Source organism: Peromyscus californicus, unplaced genomic scaffold (assembly GCF_007827085.1).
Source record: "Peromyscus californicus insignis strain IS unplaced genomic scaffold, ASM782708v3 Scaffold_17__1_contigs__length_78620276, whole genome shotgun sequence".
Classification (NCBI taxonomy): domain Eukaryota; kingdom Metazoa; phylum Chordata; class Mammalia; order Rodentia; family Cricetidae; genus Peromyscus; species Peromyscus californicus.
In genome coordinates this window covers 1,190,755-1,208,663 of record NW_026294469.1, presented here as the reverse complement: position 1 = coordinate 1,208,663, position 17,909 = coordinate 1,190,755, and the positions used below count along the sequence as shown (strand labels likewise).

At 42.6% G+C, this 17,909-nt stretch overlaps 1 protein-coding gene across 3 annotated transcripts in view; it reads right to left on the bottom strand.

Moving 5' to 3' along the window:
• The window catches only part of Greb1l (GREB1 like retinoic acid receptor coactivator), a 259,135-nt gene that overhangs the window by 39,668 nt on the left and 201,558 nt on the right, over positions 1–17,909 (bottom strand). For all 3 annotated transcript variants that reach the window (XM_052741511.1, XM_052741513.1, XM_052741512.1), the window contains 3 exons: positions 8,266–8,446; positions 6,905–7,097; positions 1,853–1,983 (listed from right to left, as the gene is read on the bottom strand). In XM_052741511.1, the coding sequence (XP_052597471.1) occupies positions 1,853–1,983; positions 6,905–7,097; positions 8,266–8,446 (505 nt within the window). The remainder of the gene's footprint in view (positions 1–1,852; positions 1,984–6,904; positions 7,098–8,265; positions 8,447–17,909) is intronic.

Here is a 17,909-nt window from a genome sequence, read left to right as displayed (position 1 = left end):
CGAGCGAGTCTAGTCGGGTTGGCCCTTTGGGTGTAGGTAGAAGATAAACTGGTCGTTTTGGTGCTCTTCCTCTGGAAGGGAGATTTGAGGACAAAAGGGCGGAAGCCCCACTAGATGCATGAGAAAGTAGGCACTGGCAAGTCTGGGCTGTGCAGGGGCTGGCTGGGGTGCCCAGAGCCCGGCACTGCCGAGGAGTCTGGTCCCTTTCTTCCTGGCCACTCATTGGCAGCTTGTGAGTAGTCCAGCAGCAGGGTAGGCTAATAGGGAATTTCACCGTTGCTCTACTTGATAGTTCTTTTTAAAATTTAACAAATATTCACAAGCTTGCCTAGAGAAGCCTAGGGTCGAATACCAGCCAGGGTATTTAAGTGAATACCATGGCTTTGAAGCGTTTTAGGGGGAATGTACCAAAGGTGGCCATATTTCAACCACTCCACCTTTCCCAGGAGCGTGAGTGTGAGGACTGAGAGAGTCTAGCTACTTGTTCTAGATCATGGGGCTGACTGGAGACAGGACAGAGTCTCCGCTGTCTGTCTTCTTGTACTGCAGGGTTTTAGTAGGCTGGGAAAAGACACAGGAGACTGAGATGGGCCAGTCCTGGAATAGGGCTTCCGCTGTTCAAAAAGTATAGCTCTTACTAGCTTGGGCAGGATGCTGGAGGGGAAGAAACCTCACATAAGCTACACTGAAAGCTTGGGGTTATTTTGCTGGCCCATGTTTAAAAAAATTTAGAACAAATAGTAACTTCAAAATACAGACATTTACACTTAATACTTTGACAAAATTATGACTTAATGGTGATGTTTCCCCAATCCATTTGTACTAAACTATAGTAGTGGTTTTGTATTACAAAATCTATAACTGAAGTTGCTGGAACTATCTTTTAAAATACAAGCTGTGCACTCTTGTGGTACTGGGTTGAGAGACACATTCTAAGCCAGGGAAAGGACTGGGTAGGAAAATAAAAAGGTGTCTGATGGAAGGCTGTGGAAATCCAGGATCACACGCAGGTTAATGGCCCAGGGTTGGTCATGACTGCCGAAGTTAACAGCTGTGGCAGTACTGGCTCCCACTCTGCGCCTGCGCCCTTCCCTGACACAGCTGGATCGTGCCAGGCCGGGCAAATCCACTTGTCTTTGTTTTTATTTATCTCTTAAAACATTTTCCAAATGATAGGACAAACTGTTAAAGAGATGTTTGTGCCCAATCCAGTTCAGTGTTAAGAAACTAGAGCTACCAGCAGGTCTAATTTACCCCCCTCCCCCAACCAATCTGGGATGGTCACACAGAGTACTGGGCAGAGGGCAGGAAGGGAGTCTATGAATCAGGCTCTGAGAAAAACAAAAACATAGTCTTTCAGAGTTTGACCTGGAGCTGAGGAATAAAAGGAAGGCTACCAAGGCAGGGAGCATTATCCCTAAAACAGGAGAGTTATGACCCTCGTCCGTGAAGGTCAGGACAGAGGGTGGGTCCCAAGGATAGAACAAGCTCAAATGCTTCAGTGCATAGCCACAGTTTTCAAAGAAGAGTTTCGCTCCAAGGGAGCTGTCTAGGGATCCTTATCCACAGTGGCTGACAAACGGACAAAGCCAGGGGTATAATGTCAGAGACTGGCCAGGGCTCAGAGGAGCGCCTTCAACACACAGCCTCCTCTGCAATGAAGCTGGCGAGGAGACAATTGTGAACGTGGTACTGGGTCTCCCACTTGGGCCACTTTGCATTTGTTCTCCTTGGATGGTCATATAAAAAGACCTTTATATTTGGCCTTTCCATGAATCACTGTGACACGGCCAGACAGGCATTTGACTGTGCTTGACATAAGCTAAAGCAAGGGGCAGCCGTCTTTCCTTACCTCTCCAAGAGCGTGCTCACCATCTTCTCGAAGGTCTCATCGCATCTCAGCAGTGGGCTGGTGATCCCCCACTGCAGAGACTTGCTGTACTCATTCAAGCCAAAGTAGAGCTTCTCACAGCCTACATCCTCCTGATTGAAAACAGAGCAAACCCCAGTGAAGACAGGGTGTGTGTGTGTGTGTGTGTGTGTGTGTGTGTGTGTGTGTGTGTGTGTGTGTGTGATGAGATATGGGTGGAGGTGAAAGAAAACCTTGTTGTGGAACTTGACACCAACTTTGCATTTCCATGGAACTTGGCATGTTGACGCGTTTCCTTCAAGCCAATGGGAACCATGTCGGGTTTGTTTTCTTTTTGCTCAGAGTCACAGGCCAGTGCCCTCTTTTCCTGCTAGAAGCAGCTCTCTTTTCTGATCGAGTTTGGGGAGACACTGAAAAACTCGTATGTTGCAAACACTCAAGTTTTTGGTGCTATTTAATTATGACAACTCCTTTTACAAATAAAAATTAGTTTTCAAATGGAATATAAAATTACAATGCGATATGAACATCCTGTCTCACTAGACAGAACACAGCAGGGATCCTTCCCCCTCCGCTGACTCAGTCATCACTATGCAAATGAGTAACTATTCTGGGATATGACACAAGCATGCCCTCAAGGATACTGGGATGTGCAACATGCTTCTGTCTTTCATCTAAGAAGGCCCAGAATATTAAGTAAGTTTTGTGACTTCATAGATTTGGTTTTATTTGTTTGCTTATACTTTTATTTCCTTTTTCTTCAGTTTTTATAGTCATTTTTATTGATACCTGCACGTTTTATTTTCATGCTTTTTTATTATGAATTGAAATTTTTTCTTTAAGCATTCTCTAGTTTATTTTATAAAGAAAAAAAAAGGCTGATACTAAAACAAAAATAAACTAGAGGAAGAAGATGAGGATAGTAGAAATAAGAATGGACCAGGGATAAAGTTAGTAACACTGGAAATGAATGCCAGAAATTTATGCATAACTTGTTAGAAGTGGCTACAATACTAAACTTTTCTTTTCTTTTTGAGACAGTATCTCATGTAGCCCAGGCTGGCCTTGAACTTGATATGTAGCTGAAGATGATCTTGAACTTCTGATCCTCCTGCCTCCATCTCACAAGTGCTGGCACGGCAGGTGTGTGTCACAATGCCTGGCTTGAGGCAGTGACGGGTTCCAAATCCAGAGCTTCGTGCATGCTAAGCAAGCCATCTACCAACTTAATTAGATCCCCAGCCCCAGAGCCATCGAATAACCCATGTTATACAATCCTGTGATTTGTAGAGTCTATAAAATAAATATAGGGGTAGCTAGTGAGATGGCTCAATGGTTAAGAACACTCGTTGCTCTTGCAGAGGACCCATTTCAGTTTTTAATGCCAATATGGTACCTTACAACTGCCTGTAACTGAAGCTCCAGGGTCTCTGATGCCCTCTTCTGGCCTTTGTGTGCACCTACATGTATGTGTACATACTAACATGAACACACATACATATACACATACATAGAAATTATAAAGATCTTTAACAATATAAGACGCTATTATTAGGAAGTTTTTAACTTTTAGCACCTTCCCTCAAAGAAGATAACCCTGCTTGCAGCATGGGGTCTTATTTGAGAGTTGTAAAAGATACATTCTTTTCTTTTTTGGTGGACTTGTGTGTTGCACTGGTCACTTTGGGGAAAAAACCCCACCCATTTCTCCTTCCAGCTTCATCTGGACTGCGGCACACAGTCATGCAGAAGACTTTCCTCCTCAGCCCTGGTGCTGGTTTGGGGAAAGACAGGGCTGATGAGGTGGTTCAGCAGGCAAAGGCACTTCCACAAAGTAACCTGAGCTCAATTCCTAAACGTGCTCTGGGTGTCCTGTGAAAGGCGGGCACAGGTCTACAAGGGCTGACAATGGTTTTTGAACTGAAGTACTCTGTTACATTTCAGTTTCTCCCCCACTGGATACCCATCCTAACAGCAGAAGGAAGTGAGCTGTATGAACTTTTCTCCTACATGTTGCTAGGTGGACTCAGCGTGATAGGGTACAGATCAACACAACATTTTTCTTTCTCTCTGTTGACCTCAGCTCCTTAGGGATGATTTATTTAAAAAGTATTACTTTTTTTTTGCCAGGCACTGGGGGCACACACCTTTAATCCCAGCACTCAGGAGGCAGAGGCAGGCAGATCTCTGTGAGTTCAATACCAGCCTGGTCTACAGAGTGAGATCCAGGATAGTCAGAGATACACAGAGAATCCCTGTCTCAACAAACAAAAAACAAAAACAAAAACAAAACAAAAAATATATTATTTTTTTAAGGTGGAACTGGACTCAAGTAATCCTCCAGCCTCAGCTCTCCAAGTAGCTGGGACAAAGACATGTGTGACATGTCTATTATTATATTATATTATATCTATAATTATCATGTCTGATTATAGGGATAATCTTTTAAAACTCATATGAAAAACTTTATTATTGTTCTGCGTATTGTGTGCATAGTGTGCTGTTCATGTGCACACGCCATGGTGTGCACGTGGAGGCGAAAAACAACTACATGGGGCAGTTCCCTCCTCTGTGGGCCAGGGGTCACACTTAGGTTGTCAGACTGTGAAGCAGGTGCGTCTGCCTCTAAACCATCTCCAGAGTCTCATTTTTTAAACATCTATTTGTAAAAGAGTATAACAACTCCCCCTCCCCCAGTTATTTTTTAATAAACCCCAGAATCACAACTTTAATTTGTAAGTTCATTAGTAGACACCACTAACTACTCCTTTTAAAAATATGACCCAATACGACTCTTATACTTAAAGTGTTCACCATAAACACAGGGAAGATTCATGGAAAATCCGTTAAGCCCATTTCGTATCAGGAGAAACGAGCCTTTCTCCCTATCGTGGGCCAATTCCTTCGGCAAAAGCCTGGCCAAGCAAGTCACGAGTTCACTGTGGTCAAACAAGACGGTGAAGGGACACACATACAATAGGAGAACTCATTTGTTAGCGTTAAAACAATAAGTTTAAAAATACTTTTATCTTTAACTGACATACAGTAATTGTGCACATTTGTGGCATTCAGGCGACATTTCAATACGTGTATATAATGTAAATGATAAAATGAGAGTGGCTGGGCCAGTTGTCACCTGTATTTCTTTGTGTTGAGAACATTCAATATTTTCTTAGGTGTTTTGAAATATTCAATTAATTATTTTCCTTCATGGTTCTCTTATTGCATAGAGAACAGGGAAAGTTCTTCCTCTCATCTCTGCACCCTGTATCTCTTAACCACCCTCTCTCTAGCCTTTCCAGCATCCATCTTTTTAGGCCCTGGTAACTACCATTCTACTTTCTAGCTCTTTGAGACTCCCTTTTTAGCTTCCAGATGAAAGTGAGAACATGCATTTTTGTTTTCTGTGCCTGATGATTTCTATTGCTACAATGCTCTCTAGTCCCATCCACATTGCTGCAAACAGCAGCCTTCCATCTGTTTTCACGGCAGAACTGTGGACATGCACTGTCTGTCCCTTAGCCGGCAGACAGCTGTGTGGATTCCATGTTGCTTCCTGTGAGACACGCTGGAATAAGCACACACGTGCACTGACTTCCACCCCTCCACACAGCTGCACACCAATGAGACTGCAGTCACCAGGATCACATGATATCACTAGTTTCAAAAGACAATTTTTCTGTATATCTGTTCCACTGGCAATCCTACTCTGTGTCCAAAAAGCCCACAGGCTCAGCCTGTGCTTTGAAGGGAGAGCATGCTAGCACATCCTAATTTGACAAGTCAGTGAATGGGCGTAGTTGTCGCCAAAAAGATCCCAGCAGAGCCACAACCTGGAATAGTCTCTGTGCTGTGTGAACACGGTGCCAGAGGTGTCCCATTGAGGGAACTGCTGAAGGCTCAAGGTCCAGCAAACCGACATTCCAGCTTCACAGCAGGGAGAAATGCGCAGGGCTCACAAGTAGATAGTCATGTATATCTGGAGTCTCTGACTTAAACACACTTGTTTTTAAGTACCCAAAGCATTCAATATCTTTACACAAGGGATCCACAATACACTGACTAAGGCTGATTATTTTTTATGAAACATTTCTTTGATAATATATTTACCATACAGCTTATAGGCTGTAGAAAATATTTCTCAGCTATTAGGGACTAGAGCCCAAATCCTAAAGGACCATCTGATATGCACAATGTTGAGATTACTCCCAACAGTCAGTACTACTGAAGGGACCAGCACTGTTGCTATAGCGTCAACCTGAAGCCTAAGAACCCACTGAAATGGGAAATCCAGTTGTTGGAAGGGGAGGGTAATTATCAGAGACACAGGTCAGTCAGACTATTAGTCTACTCAAGAAAACAATAAAATATTCAGGTCTCAGCATAAAATCAGTCTTATTTTTCCTTCTTCAATATGAAGATTGAATCAGGTGCCTCACACTTGCTAGGCAAGGGCTTTACCAATGGGCTTTACCACCCCAGTACTTTGAAATTAATCATTTAAATCCACACAGGTAATTCAGGGTACTATGATGCTCTGGTGTACTATTACTTCTTAGTTTGGAAATAGGGCATCACTCTGTATATAACCCAGGCTGGCCTTGAACTTGCAGACCTCCTCCCTCAAAATCCCAAGTACTGGGATTAGAGGGATTAGTTACCACATCTGGATACTAAAATCTATATAGTATGACTAATTTTGTATCTACAACATACATACATACCTAAAGACTAGCCACCCAATGAACTTTCTGTAGCACACTATTCACCTGCCTATCTAACTGCAATCAGCACATGAAGATATAGTTTTCATAGTCCCAGCACACAAAAGAATGAGGCTAGGAGGTCGGAGCGAGACGGCAAAATAGCAAGATCCCATTTCAAAAAATTCTAATCATATGAAAAAGAAAGCATTATGTATGTTAATTAGATGTCTTGACATATTTGTGCTGTATTTTTACCCAGCAATGGCCATGTTTAGTCCCACGTTCTGCCTCCTGGGGAGCTGCGAATGGCTAGGCATGGAAGACTCACCATTGTGTCCAGTTGTATCCAGTGGATCTCATTGCTGGCGCTGATTCGAGACTGTTGGGTCTGCAGTGTGTACGGGAAGGAGCTCACTTGGAGCACGAGGAGGTTGAAAGCTTCTAGAACTTCCCTGCAGTTGATGACTCGATCAGCCAAGCCATGAGTTGGCTCACCATGTGACAGAGAGCCCGAAACCACACTGTAGAAATAGCAAAGGTCCTGTTAGAGCTTCCTTACCCAGCTGGCTGGATACAGGAGCGGGTAAGAGCTTGGAAATGACACCATACTTATTTGAGAGGAGCAGATACAATCAGAATGTGAGTTGAGAGTTGGGTGTGGTAGTACACACCTGTAATCAGAAAGCATGAAGATTGATAGTTCAAGGCCACCCTGGGCTATATAATGAGATCTTGCCTCACAAAACAAATATGATTTGAAAGATAAAAAAAAATGTATATTCTTCCTTACCCCTTCTAGACAGACTTTGGGGACTCCCCCACTCCTGGCTTTTCAGTTTGTTCCTAAGCTATTCTGAGTGTGAACTCAGTCACACTGCCCACAGTAGCTCTCTGTGTTGAGTTGGATTGTTTCACTGTGAAAGCTTCCAGTCCTGCAATGACCCTCATCCACGTTGGCATCCTTCCCTCCTTGGCCTCTAGCCTGGGATGAAGGTTGAGGGCTGAGAGGAGGGCTGGGAGGCCTTCCCAGCCCCAAAATCCAGAGAGTTACACCTACAGAATTTCCTCAGTCCTGTTCAGTTTGGGTATGCCAGGATATCATGCAAACTCACAACAACGTTTCATTCTATGTTTCTTTTTGTTTTCTTGTGTCATTGTGTGGGAGTGCGCACGTTTAATCCCAGGAATCACGTAGTGAAAGAGAACTGATTCCCGGGGCTGGAGAGATGGCTCAGAGGTTAAGAGCACTGGCTGTTCTTCCAGAGGTCCTGAGTTTAATTCCCAGCAACCACATGGTGGCTCACAACCATCCGTAATGAGATCTGGTGCCCTCTTCTGGCCTGCAAGCCTACATGCAGGCAGAATACTGTATACATAATAAATAAATAAATCTTAAAAAAAAAAAAAAAAAAGAGAAGTGATTCCCACAAGTGTCCTCTGACTTCTAAGTGTGAATGAGTGCTACATAAATGGACATACATAAAGAAAATCAATAGTAAAAAAAATTGAAAATCAACACAAATTGGACAGAAGAGTTGATGGGCAAGGAATGAGTAGGAGGAAGTTACCAACGGGAAGACACCAAATGTGAGGGTCTCTGGGCCGTCACATCATGTCTTTAAGGATTTCTTTAGGTAACAGTTACTGCTGGGGAAGAAATACTGGATCTGCCCACACTGAAGCAATCACCTCGTTAGCTCCACATGGGAGTTGTCATGAACTAGCACAAACAGTGTGTACGGATTCTGTTTCACCCTTCTCATAAAAACTTCAAACTTGCTTTGAATGTCATTGTCCAGGCGAACAACATATTTCTCTGCTCTTTGATGAGCCATCCCATTTTCCTCTAGACCCAGATCTACAAGGACACCTGCCAAGAAAAAAACAAGTTTCTTTTTTTTACACAGTTTTATGCACAACACACACACACACACACACACACACACACACACACACACACACACACACAAGCTAGGTGTTGACCAATACTGAACACTAACCACACAGAGGTTTAGGCTTCGAGAGCAACTCTTTTTTTCTTTTCATATTCTATATCAGTTTTTTTGTTTGTTTGTTTTTGTTTTTTGTTTTTTCGAGACAGGGTTTCTCTGTGTAGCCCTGGCTGTCCTGGATCTCACTCTGTAGCCCAGGCTGGCCTCGAACTCACAGAGATCCACCTGCCTCTGCCTCCTGAGTGCTGGGATTAAAGGCGTTTTGAGAAGGAAATACCAGGTTTCCTTTTCTTTAGAACATCCCCTTCCATGTCTCTTTTCCTTATATAAAGGAATACATTTCTGCTGTTTTTGTGTTTTGAGACAGGGTTTCATGAGCCTACACTGGCCTCCCAGGATTAGACGTGAAGGATTAGAGGCTGAGGTACCACATCCATCTTACAGAAAGACCCAGGGAATGTAGATCCCTAGAGAAAAGCTGTTGAATGTTTGAGACCCATTTCATTGTCCTTTTTGTAGGTAAAGTGCTAATGCTGATGTCTACCATAGACCACCAGGGGGGAAAGTAAGCTTTGGTTTGCAGTTCTTGAATAAATTAATATAACATATAAACCTTATTTCCCCAAATTTAGCATAGAAAAGGGAAATACAAATCCAGGGCTTTACAAATGCCAGGCAAGCACTCTTCTACCAAATTACATTGCCAGCCTCTATTATAAACATTTTCATATAGGGATACACATACACAGAGCATGGGAAGCCCTCAATGAATGTTAGTTTATTTTAAAATTAATAAAAACAAATGGGGCTACCCATGATTACTGCATTCCCAAGATGTTAGACTGTGTGATGCCAGTATGGCACCAGAGGCCCTGCCTATAACAAAATTTGACACATAAACATCTAAAGTAGTTCTGGGTACATGAAGCTGTCACTGGGACATAATGTACCCTCTTCCTTAGAAATAAAGAGACTTTCATGAATTATATTGATTTAATTAAAAAAACTGATACTAACATACAGTTAACATATCTACAAACTATAACAATAACCTGAAGTGAAATAAGAGGAAAAAGTGAAAAATGTCTTATTGTATGAAAAGTTCATCATACCAGAAAAGGAAAACATGAAACTAATTTTAATTTAAGAAATGTTTCTTGAGACAGGGTCTCCTTATGTAACTTTGGCTGACCTGAAACTCACAGAGGTCTGCCTGCCTCTGCTTCTGAGTGCTGGGATTAAGGGTATATGTCCTAAAATAGGTGATTTTTTTAAATTTGATTTTTATTTGTATATATGTGTGTACCTATATGTGGCTATAAGCATGTGTGTGCAGTGCCCATGGAGGCCATAAGAGGGCACTGGCTCCCCTGGAACTGGAGTTACAGACATTTTTGAGCCACTATGTGGGTGCTGGGAATTGAATCCTGGGTCTTGCAAGAGCAGCCAGTGCTCTTAACTGCTGAGCCATCTCTCTAGAGCCCTAGTTTTTACTAGGACCCTTTACTTAAGAGGTTGTTTTCAGTTTCCACCTGAAAACAGTCAGGTTCTCTTGTGAGTGTCTCCAAAGGTCGTTAAGCAGCAGGTGGAAGCGGAAGGCCTGTGACAGTCACTCGTCATTCAGTAACTATTTGTTGGTCATCAACCCTGTGAGGTGATCACTGGGGCTATGCCACGTCTGAGCGCACAGAGAGCAGTGAGACAAGGCATGTCAGGATGGGAGGCAGGCAGCTTGGGGTAGAGGAAGCCAGTAAATCAGAGGGGATCTCCAGGAGCTTTTATTATTGCCTGGAAAGTGGGGAAGAGTTGAGTCAGCTGAAAACAAGTCCTTGGCAAAGAAGCAGCGGCAGCTACAACATCCCGTTAAGAAAAGATCAGATGTTCAACACCAGGAATAAAGTTAAATCCTCAATAAATGGAACCACACACACACAGACACAGACACACAGACACACAGACACACATACACAGTCACACACACAGACACACACACAGACACACATAGACACACACAGACACACACACACACAGACACACATACACAGTCACACACACAGACACACACACAGACACACATAGACACACACAGACACACACACACACAGACACACATACACAGTCACACACACAGACACACACACAGACACACATAGACACACACAGACACACATATACACATACACAGTCACACACACACAGACACACACAGACACACACACACTCACACACAGACACACACACAGACACACACAGACACACACAGACACACACACACAGACACACACAGACACACACACAGACACACAGACACACACACAGACACACACAGACACACACACAGACACACACAGACACACACACAGACACACAGACACACACACAGTCACACACACACACACACACAACACACCATAAAACAGTAAGAAAGGAGGGAAAAAACAGTAACATGTTTCTCATTTCTACAAAACCCACAAACTAACAAACACAGGAAGCCAGGAAAGCCCTGAATTAAACCAAACTAAAAAGATGGTTATGTAACTACAGATCGATGGACGGAAAGTAGGTGGGAATATGGAGACCAGGAGAGACACGAGCTTCTATGAACACATCACCATGCATGGCATTGGCTTTTAGAAACCCAACCCCAGTGGACTAAAAATGGTGACAAATAAACTCATCACAAGGAACGTTACATACAACAGTGGAGACAGAGAGAAGGACTAAGTGAAACAAACTAGAATTTGGCTGGAAAGTTTAAAGACAAAAGGAATACACACAACAACTTTAGTCAGCAAAGTAGTTTCTTACAGGATGTGAGCCTGTGATTACATAGTCAATTAAAGAGTCCAAGTGAATGTGTGCTAGATGAGAAGCCGTTTCTTCCTGTGAGAAAAAGAAGTCACATGTAGGGAAAGGGGAAAGGCCAAGATGAATTTGGGTTTGTTTTAGAACTGGAGGTCTCAGTATGAACTCATTATTTGAATGTATACAGAGAAGTGAAGAGGTGTGTGCACATGTATGGATTAACATACACACTTATACGTCCTAGATCTGTCTGCCAAGTGTACCTGAAATGGCACCACCATAGCAACGAGTGTGCCAATGGCCAGATCTGGGCTTTAGGTACCTTTTCAATAAAAGAATCAAAGCTTTTGGGGGAAAATGTTAGTCTCAGGACAAAGGATGGGAAATATAACACAATCTTGGGGGCTAGTGAAACCCTGATAAAAAAATTGTTTGAAATAATTCTTTTTGCTGTATGATTGTATTATCAGTATTATATGTAGTCTGGTGTGTTTACATGTTTATATTCAATTTTTTTCACTTTCATCATTTTAATTATTTTTTAAATATGTAAACCATAAAAATGAGACATGCAAGTGGAGGGAGGGCATCTTGGGTGAGGAAGCAGACTGGTTGTGGCAGAGCAAAGCACAGCAGTGAGTGCAGACACAATTTGAGAACATGCCACATACATGTATATGAAAATCTGATGAAACCTGTTATTTTGTGCAATGAATAAGTGCTAAACATGTAAATTGCTTTAAGCATCAAAAGTCAAGAGTATAACCCTTTTGTACCTAGCTCTTTTATCCCATAAAGATGAACATTTTCATTAGTTCCTGGTTTAGCCTTCATGTTTTGTTTTCCAAAAATAAACACAGACACTTAGAATCTGGAAATGGCCATAAGTGCCCACAATTGGCTGCTCTGAGAAAAGCCATCTTTGTTCATTCTGTCTTAATTTGTCATAAACAATAGTTCTACTGGGTTAAATAAAAATTATTTTCCAAAAGTAATTGTGGCCAAGTCTGTCACAGTTTACCAGTCTAATAAAAAGTAGAGAGCAGGATCCACCTGGGACACAAATAGAGGAACCAAGACTCTATGTTAGAGCTACCCAAATAATACATCTTGTTTTTGGTATAAATGGGAACTTAATAAGTATCAGTATTCTTCTTCTGAGACAAGTTGCCACCCACAGAGTTCTAGAGGGGAAGTAGCTACAAGCAACTGTCTTTTCTAGATGATATTAATCTGGCTCTCTGGGAGCTGGCATCAGGTGGTACCCTAATCATTGCATCCCTGAAGAAATGAACAACTCTTGATGGGAATGTCTTTCTGTATGCTGTGAATATGTGTTGCTCTGATTGGTTGATAAATAAAGCTGTTTGGCCAGTGGTGAGGCAGAATAAGGTTAGGTGAGACATTCTAACTAGAAAGAGAGAGAGAGAGAGAGAGAGAGAGAGGGAGAGGAGAAAGACAGAGCAGAGGAGATGCTGCTAGGCGCCACCAGGAGAAGCAAGATGTAAAGATACTGGTAACCCACAAGTCACATGGCAAAGTATAGATTTATAGAAATGGGTTAATTTAAGATATAAGAGCCAGATAATGAGAAGCCTGCCATGGCCATAGTTTAAAAATAATATAAGCCTGTGTGTGTTTATTTGGGCCTGAGCAGCTGCAGGACTGGGCAGGACATAAGAAAACTTCCGACTACAGGCTCTAAACATCTTGAGTGAGGAGTCTTCTTGGACTTCCAAGGGTACCAAGAGGCCACATTTGAGGGATCTGTGTCCTCTCTTCATTACTGGAGAATGCAGAATCTAGATGTGTTGAAGGAAAACTTGGACATTAACTCAGGGTCCTCTTTGTGGAAGAAGAAAAATCCTCTCCCTTGGGCAAGTTCTCTACTGTGTATGGGGCTGGAAGGGAAATAAAGCCAAGAACATGTTTCCAGGCATCACAGACCACAAATGATGACCAGCATAAATGGCCAATACCTTAGAGATGTCACTAATCAGGGACATCTCAGATGTCCAGGTATCAGTGAAGATGAGCTGGGACTGTCCCAATGCCTTGTTTACTATTTAGAGAAAATAGTATATTCTGACATACAGCCTTACTCTTGAATTTTTTGAAGCAATAATTTTCTTTTTTAAATACCTAATTTTATGCCTTTCCCATCAAAGAGATATCAAACAAACACACAACAACAACAAACCCAAACAAAAAACTTTCAGTTTTATCCATTCATCTTCTCTGTGGATCAGACAGATTTCGGCAAAGTTATAGTATGCAAAACAACAAAACAAAACAGAAACTAATTCTTAAGGAGATGGAAATCTGGGGGTTGGGGATTTAGCTCAGTGGTAGAGTGCTTGCCTAGCAAACACAAGGCCCTGGGTTCGGTCCCTCAGCTCCAAAAGAAAAAAAAAGAGAGAGATGGAAATCTGGCCAGGGATATAGCTCAGGACAGAGTTCAAGGATTAGTTTTCATGAGGCCTTGAGTTCCACTGCCCCACCTTTCTCCCCACTTAATTGTGAAAATTAAGAAAATATTAAATCATTTAAAACATTCTCAGTTTTTTTGCCAGGTGTTAGTGTGCACGCCTTTAATCCCAGCACTCGGGAGGCAGAGGCAGATGGATCTCTATGAGTTCATGGCCAGCCTGGTCTACATGGCAAGTTCCAGGACAGCCAGGACTACACAGAGAAACCCTGTCTCAAAAAAAAATCATCTCAGTTTTTAAGATTTATTTCAACAATTCCTTTTGTCTTAGGGTTTCTCTTATTGTGATAAAACACCATGACCAAGAGCAACTTGGGGAGGAAAGGGTTTATTTTCTCACAGTTCCACATCACAGTCCATCACTGAGGAACCTGGAGGTGGGAACTGATGCAGAGGCCACTGAGGATGCTGCTTACTGGCTTGTTCCTTGTGGACCACCAGCCCAGGGATGGCACTGCCCTCAGTGAGCTGGGTCTTCCTACATCAATTATCAATCAAGAAAATACATCGCAGGCCAGTCTAGTGGGACATTTTCTCAACTGAGGTTTCCTCTTTTCAGTGACTCTAGCTGGTATCATGATAACAGAAAACTAGCCAGCACACAGTTCCCTTACCCCTGTAGTATCTTTTTATGGGAAACAAAACAAAACCCAAACTGTAAAAGTTGACTAAAATCCCGCTAGTTGCTTTCAGAGTCCATTGAATTTGTAGCCCCCTTTCTCTAGGTGACCGTATTCTGGTTCCCTTCTGTCCTCTCACTGGGGGAGAATTCTTTAATCTGGGTTTGTGAGACACAAGAAGGGCATTCAACTCCAAGTCTTGTCTCCCTCTGATACACCTATTGGGCTTGTGTACTGAAGGCCTCTACTTTTGACCAATGGTAATTTCTGGAATGTATTTCCAATGACCTAATTTGAGTTTGCAAGAGGAATTCCAAATCTTATTTATTATTATTATCTTTTCCTTTTAAAACACATGTTCACTTAACAAATCAATTTAACAAAATGTAATAAAAATTTGGTTTAGCAAATATTTATGATGTGTCTACCAATGGCGTTGAATGTTTCACTTTGTGGCTGAAGAGAAAGTTCTAGGGAACAGTAAGGAAACGTCTGAGTAGTGCGGGTGGAAGAAAAGCTGGGAAGGTTCTGGAAGCCAAAAATCTGGATACAATAATAACTGAAAAGATCAGTGGTCACAGTGGCAAGGATCTGGGGCGGAGCTGGGGAGCAGGGAGTGAGCGCTGGGGAGGGACAGGAACCTGGCTCTCCTGGTTTGGCAGTTGGAAGAGGGAGCTGGGCAGGGTGGTCTGGTCTTTGGGAATGGGCAGAGTCAATTGATGGAATGAGGACCGGGAAGCAGAATGAACAGGGGTAGCAGAGGTGGTACCAACAGTGAGGTGGAGCATCTGGACTGAACTGGAGGGAAACCCTTCCGTCACTCAGGAGGAAGGGCGAGGAGATAGGTGAATAAACATGTTTTTAGGTTTGGAGGCAAGGCGGTTTGACTCCGAAGTTTTCGAGTTTTTCCCTCAGGGATAGGGAGAGAAGGGTGGCGGCAGCATTGCTAAGAACGAAGTACCAGACCAGATACCCAAATCTGCAACAGCCAGTGTGGAGAGTGGAGAGAGATCTTGTCATTAAACAAAAGAGAATAATTAATTATGGAGATAACTGGAAAGACGAACCCTTCACTCACAGAAGCCAACACTTTAATTACGTGGCAAAGGAATCTGTAGTCCGCATTTGGGAACTGTTGAGCGGATGATTCCAGCATTTAGCAGGGGCATGAATATGCTGTTTGGCAGGTGGCTGCAGAGGAAAAGTTGGACACTCTCTGGGTCGCACACCTGGAGAGGAGTGGACACAGTCAGTTTGCACAGGGGGGTTTCCGTGTTTGTCTCTTTGTTCTGGGTCAGAGTGGCTTCCCAAGACCTTCAGCCTCTGGGATACTTGTCAACACCCAGTAGGTGCTTCTTCCCCCTCATCCCCCATGAAGTTGTTTTTTTTTTTTTTTTTTTTTTTTTTTTGGTTTTTCGAGATAGGGTCTCTCTGTGAAGTAGTCCTGGCTGTCCTGGAACTCACTCTGTAGACCAGGCTAGCCTCGAACTCAGAGATCCACCTGCCTCTGCCTCCAGAGTGCTAGGATTAAAGGCATGCACCACCACCTCCCGGCCTCCCTGATGAAGTTTTAAATGATCAACAAGGGAGAGTAAAGTTGATGAGATTAAGAGGTAGGTTTCAGAAATGAAAACCTTTCTTCCACCACTGGGGTTAGCCTCCAAATCCTGCCAATTCCTTAAAGCTTCCTTAAATAGCTCTGGTTTTCTCATAATCTTGAGTGTGTGCAAACACCGGAGTAGCTTCATTGAGCTCATCAGTATGACATGTCCTCCACTGGTACTCCCACACCTGCTCCCATTTGATGGACACATCACCTGCACAGAGCAGGGAGCCCCCAACTAAGCATGGTCACTAATATTGATTTGAACTGAGAGTGGCTTGCATTCTTACTGTGCTAGCATCTTAGTGTTCTAATTGACAAATGTGGAGTTTCCTGAATTGCTCTCATTTCAGATTATTGGGCAAGTTTGAGAAGGTTTAGCCTATTTCTTTTCTCTTCTCACCTTTGGCTTGTTTTCTTCTGTCCTCCCCTCCCTCTGCCCTTCATCCTCCATCCCCTCTTTCCTTAATCAGAATGGAAGGCAAGAGACCAGCTTCACCCTGGGGCTGGGTCTGCAGCAACACAATGGTTCTGTTTTTATCTTTCTACTTCCAGTTACACATGAGCTGCCAAGGACAGCTCTTTCTGCGAGTCCTGGACACATCTCCTGTCTGGGCTTTCCAGCAGGCTGGCTGCTGAAATGCTCTCTTTAGGGAACTAGGTAAACAGGGTCAGGAAGAAGACCACAGACTCAGTTCTTCCTTCCTGCATCCTACCCCGTTCCTTTACCCCATTCAGACATGAGTTGTGTACTTGCTTGGTGCCAGACTGGAGAGAGGCCCGAATGAGGCTCTAGGCATTCAACAGTGAAAGTATTGTTTTCTCTTGATGGTCTGTCTGCCTTCTGTGTCCCCAGGCAAACTCATTCTCCATTTTCATGGTGGAATAGGAGGAAATTGAGTCAGATGGTTTCTGGGGAACCTTTTGTTTTAATGGCTATGTTAGTTAAGTGGTGTTTTAGTGAGCAATTTCTTACTCTGTCCTGGACAACTTCTCTTTACACATTAACATTTATATAGACTTTTTCTATTAACTAGTATGTGTCCCCCTTCCCCCCAAAAAGAAGGAACTTAAATATGAAGACACATTTTGGTATAGCTATAATATGAAATACTGTGCATTCATTTAGAATGTTGCTCACAAAAGCTTTTTCTGGCCTGGAAATACACACACTGTGAGAGCAGGAACAGATACAGGCAGGAAGGAGGCACACACTAGGTGGTAAGTAGTTTGCTAACAACGAAGTTTTCATAGTGTTATCCTTGACTGTGGGGTTACACACGTTTACTTTTGTGGAATTGAACCCAGAGCCTCAAACACGCTAACTACATACTCTACCATTAAACTATAACCTCAGTCTACAAATGTTTACATTTTTCTACTTTGTTACTTTCATTCTTCAAAATGATACGACAGGGCCAGAAAGACGGCTCAGAGGGCAAACATGCTTGCTGTCCTGAGTGTGACCCTGGACTCCACAGTGGAAAGGGAAAACTGACTTCCAGAAAAAAAAAAGTTGTTCTTTGACTTTGGAGTATGTTCTGTGTCACACTCAAACATACACACACACACACACACACACACACACACACACACACACACACACACACATTCCACAATCATGTTTCTCCCTATAATTAAAAAAGAATATTATTTAAGTATATAAAAGTGATTTTTATCCACATTTTAAAAGACTCCCTGGAAGTCTGTATAAATTTTGACAGACATCATCTATATGCATAGAATCCATAAGCTACGTTTTTAGAAGTTTGAATTCATTAAATTTTCTGTTTTCAAATATAATGAAAATAAAATTCTTTAAGTAAATTTTGTGTGCCAAAGCTAGGGGTGAATATTAAATTGCA